Here is a 21,189-nt window from a genome sequence, read left to right as displayed (position 1 = left end):
CCCATCATATGCAGCCACTGTGCCCATCATATGCAACCTTTATGCCCATCATATACAGCCTCTGTGCTCACTATATGCGGCTTCTGTGCCCATCACATGCAGCCACTGTGCCCATCATATGCAGCCATTGTGCCCATCATATGCAACCTGTATGCCCATCATATGCAGCCTCTGTGCTCACCATATGCGGCTTCTGTGCTTGTAGGTTAAACAGTTGTAGTGGTTGTGGTTGTAGATTAAACAGAGGCAAAGATGTCAGCTTCCTTGGCTGAAAATGATAAGGGGGGTTTACTTACACCTTAACATGATAAATCCTAGATGTTATTGGGTGTACATATATTTGACTTTTTGATTACTTTAAACTGCACTCAAAATTTAATTATTTTCCCTATATTTACTGTTTTGTTTTTTTAATCATATACAGAAAAATGTTCTTTGGTTGTACCTAAGTGTTTGCTCATGATAGATCATTTACAATAAGTGTTTGGAATACTGCAGGGACTCCAATTAGAGATATCATTGGAGCGACAGGGATCTCTAATTGTACTGGGAGAAAAGATGACCTCCGAAATCTCTACCTAGTCAACATACTTCAATTGAAATCCTATAAAAAGTGCAAAGTTACCTTCATATTTGTTCAGCACTGAACCCATCTATATGGGAGGACTGTGATGATTATGCCCATGTGGAGGCGACAGCCATCAAAAGAATATGGAGGCTATGAAGTGAGAGCTTATATGTAAGTTAGGACATACTGAATGTCATATTTTGGTTTTAAATTGATATTGTAATGTATCTTGGGAAAAGAAGCCTTGCATTTAAATAGGGCTGCAACTAACGATTATTTTCATGATCAATTAGTTGGCCAATTATTTTTTCGATTAATCGTTTAACCACTTGACCACTGGGCACTTAAAGACCCTTAATAACCAGACCAATTTTCAGCTTTCGGTGCTCTCACATTTTGAATGACAATTACTCAGTCATGCAACACTGGACCTATATGAAATTTTTTTCTTTTTTTTCACACAAATAGAGCTTTCTTTTGGTGGCATTTAATCACCGCTGAGTTTTTTATTTTTTTGTGCTATAAAAGAAAAAAGACCGAAAATTCAGTAAAAAAAAGAATTTTTCTTTGTTTCTGTATAAAATTTAGCAGATTAGTAATTTTTCTTCATAAATTTTGCCCAAAATTTATACTACTACATATCTTTGGTAAAAATAAGTAAAAATTGGTGGATATTATTTGGTCTTTGTGAAAGTCATAGAGTCCACAAGCTATGGTGCCAATATCTGAAAATTGATCACACCTGAAGTACTGACGGCCTATCTCATTTCTTGAGACCCTAAAATGCCAGAAAAAATTACAAATACCCCCCAAATGACCCCTTTTTGGAAAGAAGACATTCCAAGTTATTTAGTAAGAGGCATGATGAGTTTTTTGAAGTTGTCATTTTTTCCCACAATTCTTTGCAAAATCAAGATTTTTTTTCCTTTTTTTTTTTTTTCACAAAATTGTCATATTATCAGGTTATTTCTCACACACAGCATATGCGTGCCCCAAATTACACCCCGAAACACATTCTGCTATTACTCCCGAATATAGCGATACCACATGTGTGGGACTTTAACACAGTGTGGCCACATACAGAGGCCCAACATGCAGGGAGCAACTGCAGGCGTTCTGGAGCACCCAGGCCAATTCTGACATTTCTCTCCTACATGTAAAAATCATCATTTATTTGCTAGAAAATTACATCGAATCCCAAAACATTATATATGTTTTTTTAGCAAAGACCCTAGAGAATACAATGGTGGTTGTTGCAAATTTTTATCTTGCACGGTATTTGCGCAGCAATTTTTTCGAACGCGTTTTTTTTGGAAAAAAAACAATTTTGTGCTTTAAAAAAAACAAAACAGTAAAGTTAGCCCAATGTTTTTGCAAAATGTGAAAGATGAAGTTATGCCGAGTAAATAGATACCTAACATGTCACTCTTCAAAATTGCACATGCCCGTGGAATGGCGCCAAACGTCGCTACTTAAAAATCCCCATAGGTGATGCTTTACATTTTTTTACTGGTTACATGTTTTGAGTTACAGAGGAGGTCTAGGGCTAGAATTATTGCTCTCGCTCTAACATTTGCAGCAATACCGTTTTCATATGTGGGCGGGACTTACGTATGCATGCGCGCACATGGGGACAGGAGTGCTTTAAATTTTATTTTATTTTTTTATTGTTCATTTTACTTTATTTATTTTAGTTTGACACTTTTTTCACCAAAAATATTTTTTTTATCACTTTTATTCCTATTACAAGGAATGTAAATATGCCTTGTCATAGGAATATGGCATGACAGGTCCTCTTTACAGTGAGATATGGGGTCAATAAGACCCCACATCTCACCTCTAGGCTGGGAAGCCTGAAATAAAACAAATAAAAAAAACAATTCTGGCTTTGATCGTATTGGCCAGTCGGTAGAAGCACCGGAGGGCGGCGGGAGGGGGGGGGTCCCCTCTCGCCTCCTGTAAGAACGATCAAGCAGTGGAACAGCCGCAATGATCATTCTTATGGTGTAGGGAATCACCGGCCGAAAAATCTGATGTCTGAATGATGCCTGTAGCTGCATCCATCATTCAGATATCCCGCACAAATTCAAGGACGTCATATGAAGTGGTTAAAATGCTTTTTTTTTTTAACACAAAGTTGTCCATTTATACAATATTTCTAACACATAACACGTACATACCAAAAGTGACACCCCAAAATAGATTCTCCTACTCCTCCTGAGTACGGCGATACCACATGTGTGAGACTTCCACAGCCTGGCCACATACAGAGGCCGAGTATAGCCGAGCATGGCTGAGCATGGCCGAGCATGGCTGAGCATGGCCGAGTATGGCTGGGTATTGCAGAGTATCACCGAGTATTGCTGGGTATGGCAATTTATGGCAGAGTATTGGCAGGGTATTGCAGGCTATTGCAGAGTATTGCTGGGTATTGCAGTGTAATGGTAGGGAATCGCTGGGTATTACAGAGTATTGGCAGGGCATCGCAGAGTATTGTCAGGGTATGGCGGATTATTTTCAGGGTATTTCAGAGTATTGCAGGGCATTGCACAGTATTGCAGGGCATTGCAGAGTATTGTCAGGGTATTGCAGAGTATTGCAGGGCATTGCAGAGTATTGTCAGGGTATTGCAGAGTATTGCAGGGTATAGCAGAGTATTGTCAGGGTATTGTCATGGTATTGCAGAGTATTGCAGGGCATTGCAGAGTATTGGCAGGGTATTGGCAGGGTATTGCAGAGTATTGGCAGGGAATTGAGGGGTTAATTTTCGGTGAGCAGTACTGTGGGCACTGCAGATCCAGCCCACAGCGCTGCTGACACCGATCTGTCACCCTCTGTTGTACCGATCGGTACAGAAAGGGGAGGGAGGAACTGTTGTCATAACATGACGCCGGTTTGTTTACAAGTGATCACTCCGTCATATGATGGAGCGATCACGTGGTAAATGGCTGCGACGAGCGGCCATTTACCGTGATGCAGGACCCGGCGGTCACGGATGCTCTTGAGTGTGTGCCCCAGGGGGCGCGTGAGAGCGGAATTCTGGGAGGACGTCATATGACGGCCTCCCAGAGTTAAGCAACCGCCCTGTAGCCGTCATTCGGCTATGGGCCGGTTGTTAACTGGTTTATATGTAAAGTTATAAAAAAAGGCAATTTATTCTTAAATCTCTCAGTGGTAAATATAAATAACCAACTATATGGTTAGGGAGCAAAATATCGAATCCACTCTGAGAATAACAGACAGAAGAGATATACTGTATATATTAGAGGGGATATATACTGTATATACTAGTAGAGGAGATATACTCTATATACTATTAGAGGAGAGATATACTGTATATATCGGTACTATTAGAGGAGAGATATAATGTATATACTATTAGAGGAGATATACTGTATATACTATTTGAGGAATGATATTGTGTATATACTATTAGAGGATATATAGTGTATATACTATTAGAGGAGATATAGTGTATATACTATTAGAGGAGATATAATGTATATACTATTAGAGGAGAGATATACTATTAAAAGCCCAATCTTGTAAATATCATCAGACTCATTAACTTTAACCCCATTATGTTACTGGCCGATTAATCAATTATGAAAATAGTAATTGATTAATTTCATAATCGATTAGTTGATGATTAATCGATTCGTTGTTTCAGCCCTACATTTAAATAACTGGAAGGATAAATTATTTGTTGCCTAGTAGAAGCAGAAAATCTAATAAAACCTCACTCTCCAACCCATTTCAAAACATAAAAATGTAATTAGCACTTACATGACTCCTATGTGAAGGTAATTCAGGTTTCATTTCCAGTGACCAGGGCCGGGACAAGGGGTGGGCAGGAGGGAGCAGCTGGCCTGGGCACTGTGGTATCATGTGAGGTGGGGGGACACCACAAGGATTGGGGGGAAGGGATTTGTGTCGAGAAGGGGAATTTGGGGGGCGGAAGGAGTTAAGAATTATTCAAGGAGGGCACATTTAGGGAGGTGTATTAGGAGTAGTGATTTTGGGGGGTTTGTGTTGGGGGGTGGAAGAAGGGGATATGTGCTAGGAGGGGGGATTTGGAAGGATTTGTGTTGGGGGGGTGGGAGAAGAGGATATGTGCTAAGAGGGGGGACTTGGGGGGATTTGTGTTGGGGGTGGGAGAAGAGGATATGTGCTAGGAGGGGGTATTATTTTGGGGGGGACAGGATGTATTCTAGGAGGGGGATTTGTTTTAGGAGGGGGGTGGGAGAAGAGGATATGTGCTAGAAGGGGGGATATGGGGGGATTTGCGTTGGGAGGGGGTTGGCTGGAGAGGATAAGTGCTAGGAGGGGAGATTTGTGTTAGGTGGGGGGTGGGAGAATAGGATATGTGCTAGGAGGGGGGATTTGGGGGGATCTGTGTTGGGAGGGGTGGATGGGGAAGAGGATTTGTGCTGTAGGAAGGGGGATTTGGTGGGTTTGTGATATGACATTAAAATGGTAGAGGGGAAGTATTTTTTTTTTGGGGTGGGGTTTGTACTAGGAGGGGGGATTTGTGCTAGGTTGGGGGATTGGGGGAGGAGAATTTGGGAGGGAGAGGGGATTTTGTTGACACATAATGCCCATACATCTCGGCAGTGGCGGGCCGTCCATTAAGGGCCCATGGGCAACGCCTAAACTTTCCATCACTGCTGCCACCCCCTATTCATGCGTCCGACTCCTTTCAGGATGCCGGGTGAATGAACTACAGCGGTGGGAAGTGTTTTTTTGAAGCACCTGATTAGAGCCAGAGGCTCTACTAGGCTTCAAAATAGGGTTGGCTCATGGCGCAGAGCATTGCACTCGGAATCCACCCAGGTGTGTTTGAAAAGCCGGACACATTGCCCGTCTGCCCACTTCCCAGATGGGTAAAGTGTGGGGCTTTGATGTCCCGACCATCCTCCCGGAGGGAGGGGGGGGGGGGTTGCCGCCGACCGGGCAACGGGGGGTGGCTGTTTTTTGCCCCCCAAAAGAAAAAAACACCAGTCGTGACTGCATCTTGGGGGGGGCACAAATTGGCATATTCACCCTGGGCATTAGATCTAATGGGGGGACCCTGCACTTTCCCTAAAATAGCTGGTCCTTGAGCCCACGCTGCCCAGAAATTGGGGACCCCATGATGGCACTGAGAGTGATGGATACACAGGGGAGGCAGGCTGGCAGCAGTGCGCCGTGCTGTGCAGAACAATACCTATTTCACAGCCAGCAGGGAGGGAGAGAGCTGGAGCATCAGAGATGCTCTGACCCTGCCCCATGCATGCTTGAATGCTTGGGACTCAGAGGCCATGGGATTGGAGCTGGAGTGGGAACTGCTGAATTGGCATCACTGAGAGTCCGTCTGCCAAATGCAGCCACTGTGCCATCAAATGCAGCCACTGTGCCCATCAAATACAGCCACTTCGCCATCAAATGCAGCCCCTGTGCCATCATGTGCAGCCACTGTGCCCACCAAATACAGCACTGTGCCCATCATATGCAGCCACTGTGCTCAGCATATGCAGCCACTGTGCCCACCAAATACAGCCACTGTGCCAATCATGTGCAGCCCCTGTGCCCTCCAAATACAGCCACACTGTGCACATCGTGTGCAGCCATTGTGCCCACCAAATACAGTCATTGTGCCCATCATATGCAGCCACTGTGCCCACCAAATATAGCCACTGTGTCCATCATGTGCAGCCACTGTGCCCACCAAATACAACCACTGTGCCCACCAAATACAGTCACTGTGCCCAGCATATGCAGCCACTGTTCCCACCAAACACAGTCACTGTGTCCATCATATGTGGCCACTGTGCCCACAGACCCCTCGACTCCCGGGGCTCGAAACCCTGGCACCACCATCAACCCCCCCGCACACAGCTCTGACAGAGGGGACTTACCACAGCAGCTCCTCTCCAATGCACCAGAGCGGCGGCGACCTCTGCTCCATCGTGTGTCTCCTCCGCTCCTCTTCCTAAGCGCCAGGCATCCAATAGGGTGGCCTGGTGCTTTGGCCAATCAGGAAACAGGTCTGACGCCCTGCCTCCACACTCCACACTCTCTGCGCCCCGAGCCCACCCTATTTTGAAGCCTATTAGGTGCTTCAAAAAGTACCACCCCTCCTGCCCCGCCTTAGGAATCCTTGCGACTGGCACCCTGAAAGGGGCTGGGTGCATGGATGGAGGGGCGGCACCCGTGCGCCCACAATGGACAGGCTGCCACTGCCACCTGCGGAAGTGGCATTGTGGATGGTGTCATGGTGAGCCCAGCTGTCCAGCACTGTTTACACTGAAGGGCTTGGAATGCCCGGAGGGATGCTCCCTCCTCCGCCCCTCCTTCTGCCTGCTTGATTGGTATAGGTGAGTCCAGTGCTGGAGGTGGGCACATAGCCAAAAGTTCACATGCACTGTATCTCCACTGGAAAAGGGGGTACTACATGGATGGAATAATGGTGCTGGGGGTAACAAGGGTGTATGGGGGGAAACAATACTGAGGGGGGAATCTGGGGTGTATATGGGGTAGCAATGCTTGGGGTATCTTGGGTTGCTGTAGTGCTAGAGGTATCAGGGATGTAGTGGGGTCACAATACAAGGAGTATGTTATGGTAACAGTGCTGGGGGGAATATCTAGGGCGCAGAGAGGGATCAGAGTGCTGGGGGGGATATCTGAGGTGTAGAGGGGCCATAGTGCTGGGGGGGGGTATTTGGGGCTGAGAATCCAGAGGGTGTGGAGGTGGTAACAGGATCACAATGGTAGGGGGGAAATCCCTACCCTTGTGTATTGGTTGGGTGGAGTTAGGAGTTCTGGATGTATATAAGATGTAGAGGGGTTACAATGTTGGGGGTATCTGATGCCCGGTCAGGCTGGATGGTGCCTTGTGATTTTCATTGGCGGCTATGTCTGTTCTTGTTACAACTGTCCTGAGCATCAATCTAGCAGATACAGTGGTGTGAAAAAGTGTTTGCCCCCTTCCTCATTTCCTGTTCCTTTGCATGTTTGTCACACTTAAGTGTTTCGGAACATCAAACCAATTTAAACAATAGTCAAGGACAACACAAGTAAACACAAAATGCAATTTGTAAATGAAGGTGTTTATTATTAAAGGTGAAAAAAAATCCAAACCATCATGGCCCTGTGTGAAAAAGTGATTGCCCCCTAAACCTAATAACTGGTTGGGCCACCCTTAGCAGCAACAACTGCAACCAAGCGTTTGCGATAACGTGCAATGAGGCTTTTACAGCGTCCTGGAGGAATTTTGGCCCACTCATCTTTGCAGAATTGTCCTAATTCAGTTACATTAGAGGGTTTTCGAGCATGAACGGCCTTTTTAAGGTCATACCACAACATCTCAATAGGATTCAGGTCAGGACTTTGGCTAGGCCACTCCAAAGTCTTCATTTTGTTTTTCTTCAGCCATTCGGTGGTGGACTTGCTGGTGTGTTTAGGATCATTGTCCTGCTGCAGAACCCAAGTTCGTTTCAGCTTGAGTACACGAACAGATGGTCGGACATTCTCCTTCAGGATCTCTTGGTAGACAGCAGAATTCATAGTTCCTTTTATCACGGCAAGTCTTCCAGGTCCTGAAGCAGCAAAACAGCCCCAGACCATCACACTACCACCACCATATTTTACTGTTGGTATAATGTTCTTTTTATGAAATGCAGTGTTCCTTCTACGCCAGATATACTTGGACACACACCTTCCAAAGAGTTCCACTTTTGTCTCATCGGTCCACAGAATGTTGTCCCAAAAGTCTTGGGGATCATCAAGATGTGTTGTGGAGAAATTGAGACAAGCTTTGATGTTCTTTTTGCTCAGCAGTGGTTTTCTCCTTGGAACTCTGCCATGCAGGCCATTTTTGCCCAGTCTTTTCCTGATGGTGGAGGCATGAACGCTGACCTTAACTGAGGCAAGTGAGGCCTGCAGTTCCTTGGACGTTGTTGTGGGGTCTTTTGTGACCTCTTGGATGAGTCGTCGCTGCGCTCTTGGGGTAATTTTGGGCGGCCGGCCACTCCTGGGAAGGTTCACCACTGTTCCATGTCTTCGCCATTTGTGGATAATGGCTCTCACTGTGGTTCGCTGGATTCCCAAAGCTTTGGAAATGGCTTTATAACCCTTTCCAGACTGATAGATCTCAATTACTTTCTTTCTCAATTGTTCCTGAATTTCTTTGGGTCTCGGCATGATGTGTAGCTTTTAAGGATCTTCTGGTGGACCTTACTGTGTCAAGCAGCTCCTATTTAAGTGATGCCTTGATTGTGAACAGGTGTGGCAATAATCAGGCCTGGGTGTGGCTAGAGAAATTGAACTCAGGTGTGGACAACCACAGTTATAGTATGTTTTAACAAGGGGGGCAATCACTTTTTCACACAGGGCCATGATGGTTTGGATTTTTTTTCACCTTTAATAATAAACACCTTCATTTACAAATTGCATTTTGTGTTTACTTGTGTTGTCCTTGACTATTGTTTAAATTGGTTTGATGTTCTGAAACACTTAAGTGTGACAAACATGCAAAGGAACAGGAAATGAGGAAGGGGGCAAACACTTTTTCACACCACTGTATATTATATGCACAGGACAGCTTTATTACTTTATGTATGTACATGTTCCCACTATTTCTTTGCTGTACAGAATGATTGTTCATGTAGTTAAAGTGGAGCTCCACCCAAAAGGAGAAGCTCCACTTGTCTGCCTCCTACCTAGTCGTTTACCTGCGCTGTCTCCATTGTGGGGGCCCCAGAGCATTACTTTGCCCAGGGGCTCGTGATGCTATTATGACGACCCTGGCAACAGGTATCCCATATTACATCTACTAATTTTTCTTCTGCCAGGAGTTTACCTTTAACCACTTCAGCCCTCGGAAGATTTTACCCCCTTCCTGACCAGAGCTTTTTTTCTGATTCGGCACTGCAGCGCTTTAGCTGACAATTGCGCGGTCGTGCCACGCTGTACCCAAACAAAATTGACGTCCTTTTTTCCCCACAAACAGAGCTTTCTTTTCGTGGTATTTGATCACTTCTGCGGTTTTCATTTTTTTGCGCTATAAACAAAAATGAGCGTCAATTTTGAAAAAAAAGCAAATATTTTTTACTCATAATAAGTATTAATATAATTATAAAATATATATAATAATATAATTAATATTAATATAATAACTTTAAATATCCCCAAAAAATATATAATTTTTTTTTCTCAGTTTAGGACGATATGTATTCTTCTACATATTTTTGGTAAAACAAATCGCAATAAGCGTATATTGATTGATTTGTGCAAAAGTTATAGCGTCTACAAAATAGCGGATAGTTTTATGGCATTTTTTTTTTAATTAGTAATGGCGGCGATCTGCGATTATTATCGTGACTGCGACATTATGGCGGACACATCGGACACTTTTGACACTATTTTGGGACCATTGTCATTTATACAGCGATCAGTGCTATAAAAATGCACTGATTTCTCAGTAAATGACAGGGAAGGGGTTAAACAATCAAGGGGTTAAGTGTGTCCTAGGGAGTGATTCTAACTGTGGGGACAGGGGGGTGGGCTACCAGTGACATGGTGGCGATCACTGCTCCCTATCACAGGGAGCAGTGGATCCCTGTCATTTCACAAGGCAGAATAGGGAAATGCCTTGTTTACAAAGGCATCTCCCCATTCTGCCTCTCCACACCGCAATCGCGGGCCGCCAGAGAACATCGAGTTCCCGGGAACACGCGGGCACGCTCCTGTCCGGCGCACAACGATGTACGTCACCAGAATGGCACGGGCAGGCATATTGGCGTACAGGTACGTCTATTTCTATTTGCCGCCCTGCCATCGCGTGCGTGCCGGTCGGGACCCCCGTGAGTGCAGTCGCGGGTCCCGCGGACTCGATCGCCGCGGGGATACCCGCAATCGTTTCACAGGGAGGCTGAATGGGGAGATGCCGTTGTAAACAGTATCTCCCCGTTCTGCCTAGCAACAAGTGACACTGATCTCTGCTCCCTGTGATTGGAGCAGAGATCAATGTTCACTAACACACAGCCCAGCCCCCCACAGTTAGTAACACGCCCCTAGGACACACTTAACCCCTACACTGCCACCCCCCGGTTAACCCCTTCACTGCCAGTGTCATTTACACAGGAATCAGTGCATTTGTATAGCACTGATTGCTGTATAAATGACAATGGTCCCAAAAATGTGTCAAAAATGTCCGATGTGTCCGCCATAATGTCGCAGTCACAATAAAAATTGCTGATCGCCGCCATTACTAGTAAAAAAAAGATTATTAATAAAAATGCCATAAAACTATTCCCTATTTTTTAAACGCTATAAATTTTGCGCAAACCAATCAATAATCGCTTATTGCAATTTTTTTACCAAAAATATGTGAATATGAAGAATACGTATCGGCCTAAACTGAAGGAAAAAACAGTTTTTTATATATATTTTTGGGGGATATTTATTATAACAAAAAGTAAAAAATAATTCGTTTTTTTCAAAATTGTCGCTCTATTTTTGTTTACAGCGCAAAAAATAAAAACCGCAGGGGGGATCAAATACCACCAAAAGAAAGCTCTATTTGTGGGGGAAAAAGGACGTCAATTTTGTTTGGGAGCCACGTCGCACGACGGCACAATTGTCAGTTAAAGCGACGCAGTGCCGAATCGCAAAAAGTGGTCTGGTCTTAAGCCAGCAAAATGGTCCGGTCTGAAAGTGGTTAAAGGGATGTACAGGTACGCCCGTTTGCCTGCCTGTGTCATTCTGCCGACGTATATCTGTGTGCGGCGGTTGGCAAGAGCTTAAAGTATAACTAAAGGAAAAACTTTTTGTTTTCAGTTTTGGATTGGAGAGGAATTGGAACCCAAGCCGGTTATTATGGCTGTCTGTGCCCCCTGTTGAGGAGATTCCCCCTCTCTGCTTGTCCTGTTTACCATTATCATTGAAAGTGAAAGTCAAAGAAAATGACACATTTTGGGTTGTCCCCAGAAAAGAAAAGGAATAGAAGGGAAATCTTCCAATGGGGACATCAGTTCTGGTGACTAGTCCCCAAGGAATTCCCTTAATTTGCAGGGATTTCCTCTCACTTCCTGTTTGGCTTATGGGACAAGAAAGGAAATCTCCGCAATGGGACACAGATGGCAAAAAAATAAACTGACGGGGGTTATAATCCTCCCTTAGGCTGGATTCACACCTATGCATTTTTAGTGCTTTTTGCATTTTGTAGATTTGCACTACAGACTAGCGTGTTCTATAGGAAACCATGATAAATGGGCTGTAGTGCAAATCTGCAAAATGCTAAAAGCACTAAAAATCCATAGGTGTGAATCCAGCCTTACTCTACTGAAAATTAGAAAAATAAAGTTTTGCCTAAGTTCTACTTTCATTTTAGAGAAATTATTATATTTTTGCTATGAGGTTGTTCATTCAGCAATAACTAATAATTCAGCAATGACAGTACGCCCCTCACATTTTTGTAAATATTTTATTCTATCTTTTCATGTGACAACACTGAAGAAATGACACTTGTCTACAATGTAAAGTAGTGAGTGTACAGCTTGTATAACAGTGTAAATTTGCTGTCCCCTCAAAATAACTCAACACACAGCCATTAATGTCTAAAACACTGGCAACAAAAGTAAATACACACCTAAATGAAAATTTCTAAATTGGGCCCAATTAGCCATTTTTCCTCCCCGGTGTCATGTGACTCGTTAGTGTTACAAGGTCTCAGGTGTGAATAGGGAGCAGGTGTGTTACATTTGGTGTTATCGCTCTCACTCTCTCATACTGGTCACTGGAAGTTCAACATGGCACTTCATGGCAAAGAACTCTCTGAGGATCTGAAAACAAGAATTGTTGCTCTACATAAAGATGGCCTAGGCTATAAGAAGATTGCCAAGACCCTAAAACTGAGTTGCAGCACGGTGGCCAAGACCATACAGCGGTTTAACAGGACAGGTTCCACTCCGAACAAGCCTCGCCACGGTCGACCAAAGAAGTTGAGTGCACCTGCTCAGCGTCATATGCAGAGGTTGTCTTTGGGAAATAGACTTATGAGTGCTGCCAGCATTGCTGCAGAGGTTGAAGGGGTGGGGGTGGTCAGCCTGTCAGTGCTCAGACCATACACCGCACACTGCATCAAATTGGTCTGCATGGCTGTCCTCCCAGAAGGAAGCCTCTTCTAAAAATGATGCACAAGTAGGGATGAGCTTCGTGTTCGACTCGAACATCCGCTGTTCGCACGTTCGGTGAATACCGAACGTTATGGGCCGTTCGCGCCAAATTCGTGTAGCGCTCACGGCCCACAATGCACTGCACCATCGCAGTGCATTGCTGGCTCATGATTGGCCAAGCATGCACTGTGACCCCGCATGCTTGGCCAATCACAGCGCCAGCAGCGAGGAGAGCCATGATTGGCCACAGGCAGGATGCCCTGGAGAATACAATGGTGGTCGAATGCATTTTTTTGGGGGAAAAAACTGTTTTGTGCTTAAAAAAAAAAAACAAAGAATAGTAAAGTTAGCCCAATTTTTGCATAATGTGAAAGATGAAGTTATGCTGAGTAAATAGATATCGAACATGTCACTCTTCAAAATTGCACAAGCCCGTGGAATGGTGCCAAACGTCGCTACTTAAAAATCCCCATAGGCGACGCATTAAATTTTTTTTACTGGTTACATGTTTTGAGTTACAGAGGAGGTCTAGGGCTAGAATTATTGCTTTCGCTCTAACGTTCACGGCGATACCTCACATGTGTGGTTTGAACACCGTTTTCATATGTGGGCGGGGCTTACGTATGCGTTCGCTTCTGCATGCGAGCACATGGGGACAGGGGCGCTTTAAAAAAAAATATATTTTTATTGTTCATTTTACTTTATTTATTTTAGTTTGAAATTTTTTTCCCCAAAAATACATTTTTCATCACTTTTATTCCTGTTACAAGAAATGTAAACATCCCTTGTAATAGGTATATGGGATGACAGGTCCTCTTTACAGTGAAATCTGGGGGTCAATATGACCCCACATCTCACCTCTAGGCTGGGAAGCCTGAAATAAAAATAAAAAAATAAAGATTCTGGCTTTGATCGTATTGGCGAGTTGGTAGAAGCACCGGAGGGCGGTGAGGGGTGGGGGGGCGTCTATGGCTGGGTATTGTAGGGTATCACCGAGTATGGCTGGGTATCTCCGAGTATGGCTGGGTATTGCAGGGTATCTCCAAGTATGGCTGGGTATGGCAAATTATGGCAGGGTATTGCAGAGTATTGGCGGGGGATTGGCAGGTATTGGCGGGTATTGGCGGGGTATTGCAGAGTATTGGCGGGTATTGCAGAGTATTGGCGGGTATTGCAGAGTATTGGCGGGTATTGCCGAGTATTGGGGGTATTGCAGAGTATTGGGGGGTATTTCAGAGTATTGGGGGTACTGCAGAGTAATGGCAGGGTACTGCAGAGTAATGGCAGGGTACTGCAGAGTATTGGGGGGTACTGCAGAGTAATGGCAGGGTACTGAAGAGTATTGGGGGTACTGCAGAGTAATGGCAGGGTACTGCAGAGTAATGGCAGGGTATTGCAGAGTAATGGGGGGTACTGCAGAGTAATGGCAGGGTATTGCAGAGTAATGGGTGTTACTGCAGAGTAATGGCAGGGTATTGCAGAGTAATGTGGGGTACTGCAGAGTAATGGCAGGGTATTGCAGAGTAATGGGGGGTACTGCAGAGTAATGGCAGGGTACTGCAGAGTAATGGCAGGTACTGCAGAGTAATGGCTGGTATTGCAGAGTATTGCAGAGTATTTGCAGGGAATTGAGGGGTTAAATTCGGTGAGCAGCGATGTGGGCACTGCAGATGCAGCCCACAGCGCTGCTAACACCGATCTTTTTCCCCTCCGCTGTACCGATCGGTACAGAGAGGGGGAGGGAGGAACCGGCGTCATAACATGACGCCGGTTTGTTTACAAGTGATCACTCCGTCATTTGACGGAGCGATCACGTGGTAAACGGCCGTGACGAGCGGCTGTTTACCGAGATCCGTGATGCGCCGGGTCCACTGGACCCGGCGGTCACGGATGATCTCGTGTGTGCGCCCCAGGGGGGGCGTGCGAGAGCAGAATTCTGGGAGGCCGTTAATTAACGGCCTCTCAGAGTTAAACAACCGCCCTGAAGCCGTTAATCGGCAATGGGTGGTTGTTAAGTGGTTCAAAATGTACCAGTTCAAAATTACAAACAGATTCTACTTAACACAACAAACCTACACAACACAGGGTATTAAGGGGAACCCTGTAAAAAAAAGTCCGCCGGAGGCTACACACGGGGGGATTGTCCGGAGTACTTGAGTTTGCCGGACTTTTCCAGCCGATTGTTTGATCGTGTGTACGCGGCATTAGTGGTGTTTAGAGGTGAAGGGTCCACATGGTCAAGTATTTTGTTTGAATAAACAAGTTTCAGCTACTTTTGCTTCATATTCACACGGGACATTATTTATGTTATTTTGCTGCATTAATTTATATATGGTTATTTGAATTCACAGTTTGTTTTTGATTTCATTGGACACTAAGGCTCGGTTCACACAGGAGGCAGCACGACGCGGCACGACTTGCCGCGCCGCGACCTGACAAGTCGCCCCCGTTCTGTACTACGGAACCGTTCTAAGAGGAGCGACTCAAGTCGCTCTGACTTAGAAAAAAGGTTCCTGTACTACTTTTGGCATGACTTCGGGCGACTTGCATTGACTTCTATACAGAAGTCATTTTGCAAGTCGCCGCTGAGGTCTCGGCAGGTCGCGGCGCTGCAAGTCGTGCCGTGTCGTGCCGCCTCCTGTGTGAACCGAGCCTTAGTTTTCAGAAGTATTTTTCATTAAGATTTTTTCATAATATTTGTGTATTTGACTTCACAGTTTTTTTGGTTTATATTTATATTTGTTAGGCCACATTCACATTTAGTGGCCAAGCGCTGGACTTTATTTCTTTTGATTTCTTTGTGCCCAGTATCCTGGTTATGGTGTTCAGCTGCTGATTTTTTATTAGTTTTTATTAGTTTTTACTAAGCGCAGATTTTTCTATTTTTTCAGACTTAATTACTTGCATCCTGCATTCTCTTCATATCATGTAGAGGAGGATGGGACAGGAAAGCGGTTTTCCCCTTCATATATTAGGCTAGCTCAATATCTAAAAAGAGAAACACAGGATTCCTGTAAGTCTTGGGAACGTGACACTAGTATCTCCACCGAGAGGAAGAGAAAGTTCCCAATACAGTCATGTGACTGGGGGATATTTGGGGAATTTTATTCGAAGGGTTTAAAAAACACATTTAAAGCAAAATTCTAGGTCCATAAAGAGAAAAACATTGTTACAGTGAAACACTGGTTTGGCTTAAAAGAATAAAAAACGCAGTGCTTTTGAGTCTAGCAATATTAATTTCAAAGATATAAACTTTGAGTACAAGGGGTAACTATGCCACTTAGTCATGGGTGAAAGTCAGTAGAGGGTTTCTGTCATCTAACAACAGCAGAGTGGACCAAACCAATGCCCTTTTCCCAGGAGTCTTTGGCCATATTTGGTGATCTCCCATGTCCTCCCTTCATGTCCACCTTGTGATGTCTATGTGCACCATGTCCTGTGTTCTTCCTCCGGTGATGGCAGGATCCCAATGACATGGTGTAATGACATGGCGGTGCCCTCTGCAGCATTCTCCTGTGTGCCCAGGGTGGAGACTTGATGCCCTAAATTTAAAGGACATAAACTTGATTTCTGGCACTGTCCCCCACAGAATCCCTCTCCTGGCTCCTTTAAGGTTTGGGGTGTGGTGGTAGATTGTGGACCATAGGATCCTGAGGACTTGGCCAGGAGTTTCCGGTAAAGCTTAGATTTTCCACTGAAAAAGAAAAGAGAGGGAGGCATAAGAGCACTTATAGTGTAGTAGATTAATGCAGTGAGTCCACAATAAAAGCAAAAAAGATCAAAATGGACTGACAACTGGCTGTAGTCACCCAACTATACGGGGACATGTGGCCTTCCCAGAGCGTGGGTGGAGAAAACCTGTCTCCGCACAGGGTCAGTGTGGTCGCTCTCTATTCCTTGGGTATTCCCATCCTTGGTGATCTTGGGTGGTTCTCAGGTGGGTGAATGAAGTAGTAGAAAGACTCAGTGCAAAAAGAGCCCATAGGTAGTTCAGTTGGCAGAGGCGCCCAATGTGGTGACCCCACAATAGGGATAAAACTTTTTTGCAGAAGGGAGTTTAACAAGACACGTGGCCACTCATTAAAATTAGGAGAAAGAGGTTTAACCTTAAACTACCTAGAGGGTTCTTTATTGTAAGAGCAGCAAGGATGTGGAATTCCCTTCCACAGACGGTGGTCTTAGCAGGGGGAATCAATAGTTTCAAAAAACTATTAGATAAGCACCTGAGCAACCACAACATACAGGGATATACAATGTAATACTGAAATATAATCACACACATAGGTTGGACTTGATGGACTTGTGTCTTTTCTCAACCTCACCTACTATGTAACTATGTAACTATGCGGTTGTTCAAAGTATAGGCAAATGCTCTTCAGAAGCTCTCTCTTCCATCTGATAGGTTAACTGCCATTCCAATACCCTTATCGACCCTCCAACAGGCCATTCCCAATCTCTCACTCATAAGCTGGCAGGAAAAAGGTATACAACTTATAACTGACTTGTATGATGGGAACTCCCTTATCCCATTTGATGTTCTCCAACTTCATTTCAATTTACCATCCTCAGATAAATACAAATATAACCACTTTTGCAGGTCTATTTAATCACCCACCATTCATGTTCCAAGGGAGGCTTGGCAGTTCTATAACACTGTCCCTGCACCTTGTAAAGGTATCTCTTTATTTTATAACCTATTGCAACAAAAAATGGAATTTGTCAAATCGCCCCCTTATCAAAAATGGGAAGCTGACCTTAAGACAACTTTTACCGTTTCACAGTGGAAGGAAGCTTTCAGGTGGCTATATAGAGCCTCAAAATGCGTTAACCATTGGGAATTGTCACAAAAGATAGCCCTTAGATGGTATCTTCCCCATATAGACTTGCCAAGTTCAGTAAGGATGGTTCCCCGCTATGCTGGAGGAACTTTGGAGAGGTGGGTAACTTACTCCATATGTTTTGGACATGTAAAAATCTTACTAGCTAGCTACTGGAATTCTGTATTCCGCTTGCTCTCCAGCATCACGGGCATCATCACACCCCCTAACCCTAACCTTTGTTATCATCATCTCACGCTGTTCATGTCGCGCCGGATGCGCGTGTCGTCATTGCGTTACATTGCCTGTGACGTCATTGCACTGACTGGACAGGATAGGCGCAATGACCCCCCTACCCTTCAACCTTTGCAGCAATGCTGGCAACACTCAGCACTAACCTCCGGATATGACACTGAACACGTGCCCTCAACTTCTTTGGGCTACCATGGCGAGGCCTGTTCTAAGTGGAACCTGTCCTGTTAAACCGTTGCATGGCCTTGGCCACCGTGCTGCAACTCAGTTTCAGGGTCTGGGCAACCTTCTTATAGTCTAGGCCATCTTTATGAAGAGCAACAATTCTTTTTTTCAGATCTTCAGAGAGTTCTTTGCCATGAAGTGCCATGTCATTGGCGCCATTCCTTCCTTCACTGAATCCATGCAGACATTTGTGCATTGGAGCAAATCTTTTTTCACGGGTGGCATTAGAACAACCTGCCCGAATCCACTTGGAATGTAATCTATCTGGGACCTGTTCTTGTGGCAAAAAATAGACCGTCATTATATTACATTTTTTTGTAGAAAGAAAAAACAGATAATAAAATAAAGCAACGTCATTCCAACCATGATTACATACACAAATGAATATGAAAAAACCCAACAAGAACATTAAATTAAATATATTAAATTAAATATACTAAACTACCCCAATATCACTCACCTCCCAAAAAAAAATAAACACATTCAAAATTAAACAAAGTGGATTTTTTTTTCAAACACATTTAACCCAAGTAACTCCATTGAAATTGGGACTTTCCACAGTTACAAGATTTTGCTAGTGGCAAAATTGTCTTGCCTAAACCACTTCATTTTTATCCTGTCCAGTCTGCCTTTATATTAGCCTCCTGTAAATTCATTCCAGCAGTGGAAAGAAGTGTAGCCAAGAGAATGGAGGTGGCTCAAAAGAATTACAAATCTTTTAACAGACTAATCAGTTTTCAGTTGCATCTTTTGCACTTCACAGGTACATTTTAAAGCTGGTGATGGAACCTTATAACCAAACTTACACAAGCTCCTTCATCCTTCTTGGCCTCTCAAGCACCCCATACCTTCAAGTCATATACTTCCTAATATTCCTAATCATTTACACCATCACATTGTCAGGAAATGTTCTCCTCATTGTAATTGTAAGGATTGACAGCCAGCTGCACACTCCGATGTACTTCTTTCTCACCAACCTTTCATTCATTGACATTTGCTTCTCCTCCACCATTGTGCCTAAAATACTTGTAAATACTTTATCTGAGGACAAAAGTATTTCCTTCCTAGGATGTGCCTCGCAGATGTATTTTTCCCTGGCTCTCGGAGCGACTGAGTGCATCATTTTAGCTGTCATGGCTTACGATCGATACGTGGCCATCTGCAACCCTTTACGATACCAAATTATCATGCACAAGCGGATATGCATTTCTCTGGCTGCTTTCTCATGGACCGTGAGCTTCCTGAACTCTGTGATCCATGCAGTCTTTACCTTCCAGCTTCCATACTGCAAATCCAAGCTGGTCAATCACTTCTTCTGCGAGATGCCTCCACTCTTCCGGCTCTCCTGCAGGGACACCTTGTTCAACGAAGTTGCTGTATACATCTCCGGTGGGATCATTGCTCTTTGTTCATTTCTGCTGACACTTATCTCATATGTCCACATCATCTCCACCATCCTAAAGATTCGCTCCAACAAGGGACGGTATAAGGCCTTCTCCACCTGTGGCTCGCATCTGGCTGTGGTTTCCCTCTACTATGGTACAATTGCTTTTATGTACTTACGGCCTCGGTCCAGCTACTCCCCAGATCGTGATCGAGCAATTTCCATGCTTTATACCGTGGTGACACCAATGTTGAATCCAATCATCTATAGCATAAGGAACAAAGATGTAAAAGGGACTTTGAAAAGGAGACTGGCCATGAAGAGTTATACATAAAATGATCAATGTGGTGCCATGTGACACAATATAAATGTGGACCTGTCAAATTATTTTTAATTTTTTTATCTCATGTCTACACAAGCTAAGTAATGCGTAATATAATACTTCCAGGTAGTAATTGCTTCCTACAGAAATCCCATCTCTTCCCCTAATGCCGCGTACACACGTATCAGACTATCCGGCGGACTTAGTCTGCCGAAAAAACCGCCGGACTGTCCGCCGGACTTTCCAAACGAGCTACCTGCCCACACACGGTACTTTTGCAGTGGACTATCTGCCGTACTTTTGAAATGAACGCACTCACCCACACACATGGAGGAAAGTATTTTGAGCATGGCTCCAGGTAGCTGGGTCCAGAGAAGGAGGCGTCGCTGGCCCCCGTCACCTGGTATGGACTTAAAGGGGAATCCCTACACAGAAAAAACGACGTGGGGGTCCCCCTCTAGGTCCATATCAGACCCTTATCCGAGCACGCTACCGGGCCAGCCAGGAAAGGGGGTGGGGAAGAGCGAACGCCCCCCCCTCCTGAGCCGTACAAGGCCGCATGCCCTCAACATGGGGGGTTGCATTGGGGAAGGGGGACCGCGCGGCCCCCCCACCCCAAAGCACCTTGTCCCCATGTTGATGAGGACAAGGGCCTCTTCCCGACAACCCTGGTCGTTGGTTGTTGGGGTCTGCGGGTGGGGGGCTTATCGGAATCCGTGAGCCTTGTCCTCATCAACATGGGGACAAGGTGCTTTGGGGTGGGGGGGGCCGCGTGGACTTGAGTCCGCCGGACTTTTCCACCAGATTGTTTGATCGTGTGTACGCGGCTTTACAATGCCTTCATCTGCTTTTCTTTCCAGAATTTGTGAACGTGAAAAGAGTGCTGGACTCATGAGGTTGTCCACTTGGTGTCTCTTTTCACTAGTATGGTAGAAATGTTGGTGTATATGATCTGATTATCATCCAGACAGCTTCCATACCCCAAAGTATCTCCAGAGATTCTTTGGTTTGTAGTATAAAACAGGTGAAGCATTGTAGCGCCACACCATTGTTTAGTAGTCCAGATGCAATTTTATTTGGGTAAGAGCCAAAGGAACATTTGTTCCTTTGGCCCGTACTGGATGTTGGAGGGCAGAATGCGTTTTAATATGAGATATTTCTGGACTATTACTGTCTGGTTATATGCAAGCCATTTGGTCACTACTGGAGGTCATCTTGGAATATCAGTAGAAAATGATTATACAAGGTGTTTGTAACAGGGGGTCACACCACACCATTGTTTAGTAGTCCAGATACAATTTTATTTGAGTAAGAGTCAAAGGAACATTTGTTCCTTTGGCCCTTACTGGATGTTGGAGGGCAGAACGTGTTTTAATATTAGACATTTCTGGACTATTACTGTCTGGTTATATGCAAGCCATTTGGTCACTACTGGAGGTCATCTTGGAATACCAATAGACAATGAT

General features: G+C 44.7%; 1 protein-coding gene and 1 long non-coding RNA gene across 2 annotated transcripts in view; one reads left to right on the top strand and one right to left on the bottom strand.

Annotated features, from left to right (window-relative positions):
- The first annotated feature begins 649 nt into the window (after positions 1–649).
- Positions 650–20,396, top strand: LOC143942861 (olfactory receptor-like protein OLF1). Its single transcript, XM_077464267.1, has 2 exons — positions 650–739; positions 18,781–20,396. Exons 1-2 carry the CDS (start codon positions 672–674, stop codon positions 19,733–19,735), a joined length of 1,023 nt encoding a protein of 340 aa, XP_077320393.1. The 5' UTR covers positions 650–671; the 3' UTR covers positions 19,736–20,396.
- The window catches only part of LOC143942864 (uncharacterized), a 41,060-nt gene continuing 39,356 nt past the window's right edge, over positions 19,486–21,189 (bottom strand). The window contains exon 3 of the long non-coding RNA XR_013264852.1: positions 19,486–19,665. This is a non-coding gene — a long non-coding RNA (uncharacterized LOC143942864). The remainder of the gene's footprint in view (positions 19,666–21,189) is intronic.

This window comes from Lithobates pipiens, unplaced genomic scaffold (genome assembly GCF_037356315.1).
Source record: "Lithobates pipiens isolate NorthernLeopardFrog02 unplaced genomic scaffold, aLitPip1_a1.2 Scaffold_30, whole genome shotgun sequence".
NCBI classification, from domain to species: Eukaryota; Metazoa; Chordata; class Amphibia; order Anura; family Ranidae; genus Lithobates; species Lithobates pipiens.
This window is presented reverse-complemented; position numbering and strand designations above follow the sequence as displayed.

Bases quoted from the DNA above. Each gene is read 5' to 3' on its own strand.
- LOC143942861 (XM_077464267.1), top strand. From the start codon at position 672: ATGATTATGCCCATGTGGAGGCGACAGCCATCAAAAGAATATGGAGGC. The intron at 740-18,780 runs GTAAGTTAGGAC...TGCACTTCACAG, and splicing joins TATGAAGTGAGAGCTTATAT to GTACATTTTAAAGCTGGTGA.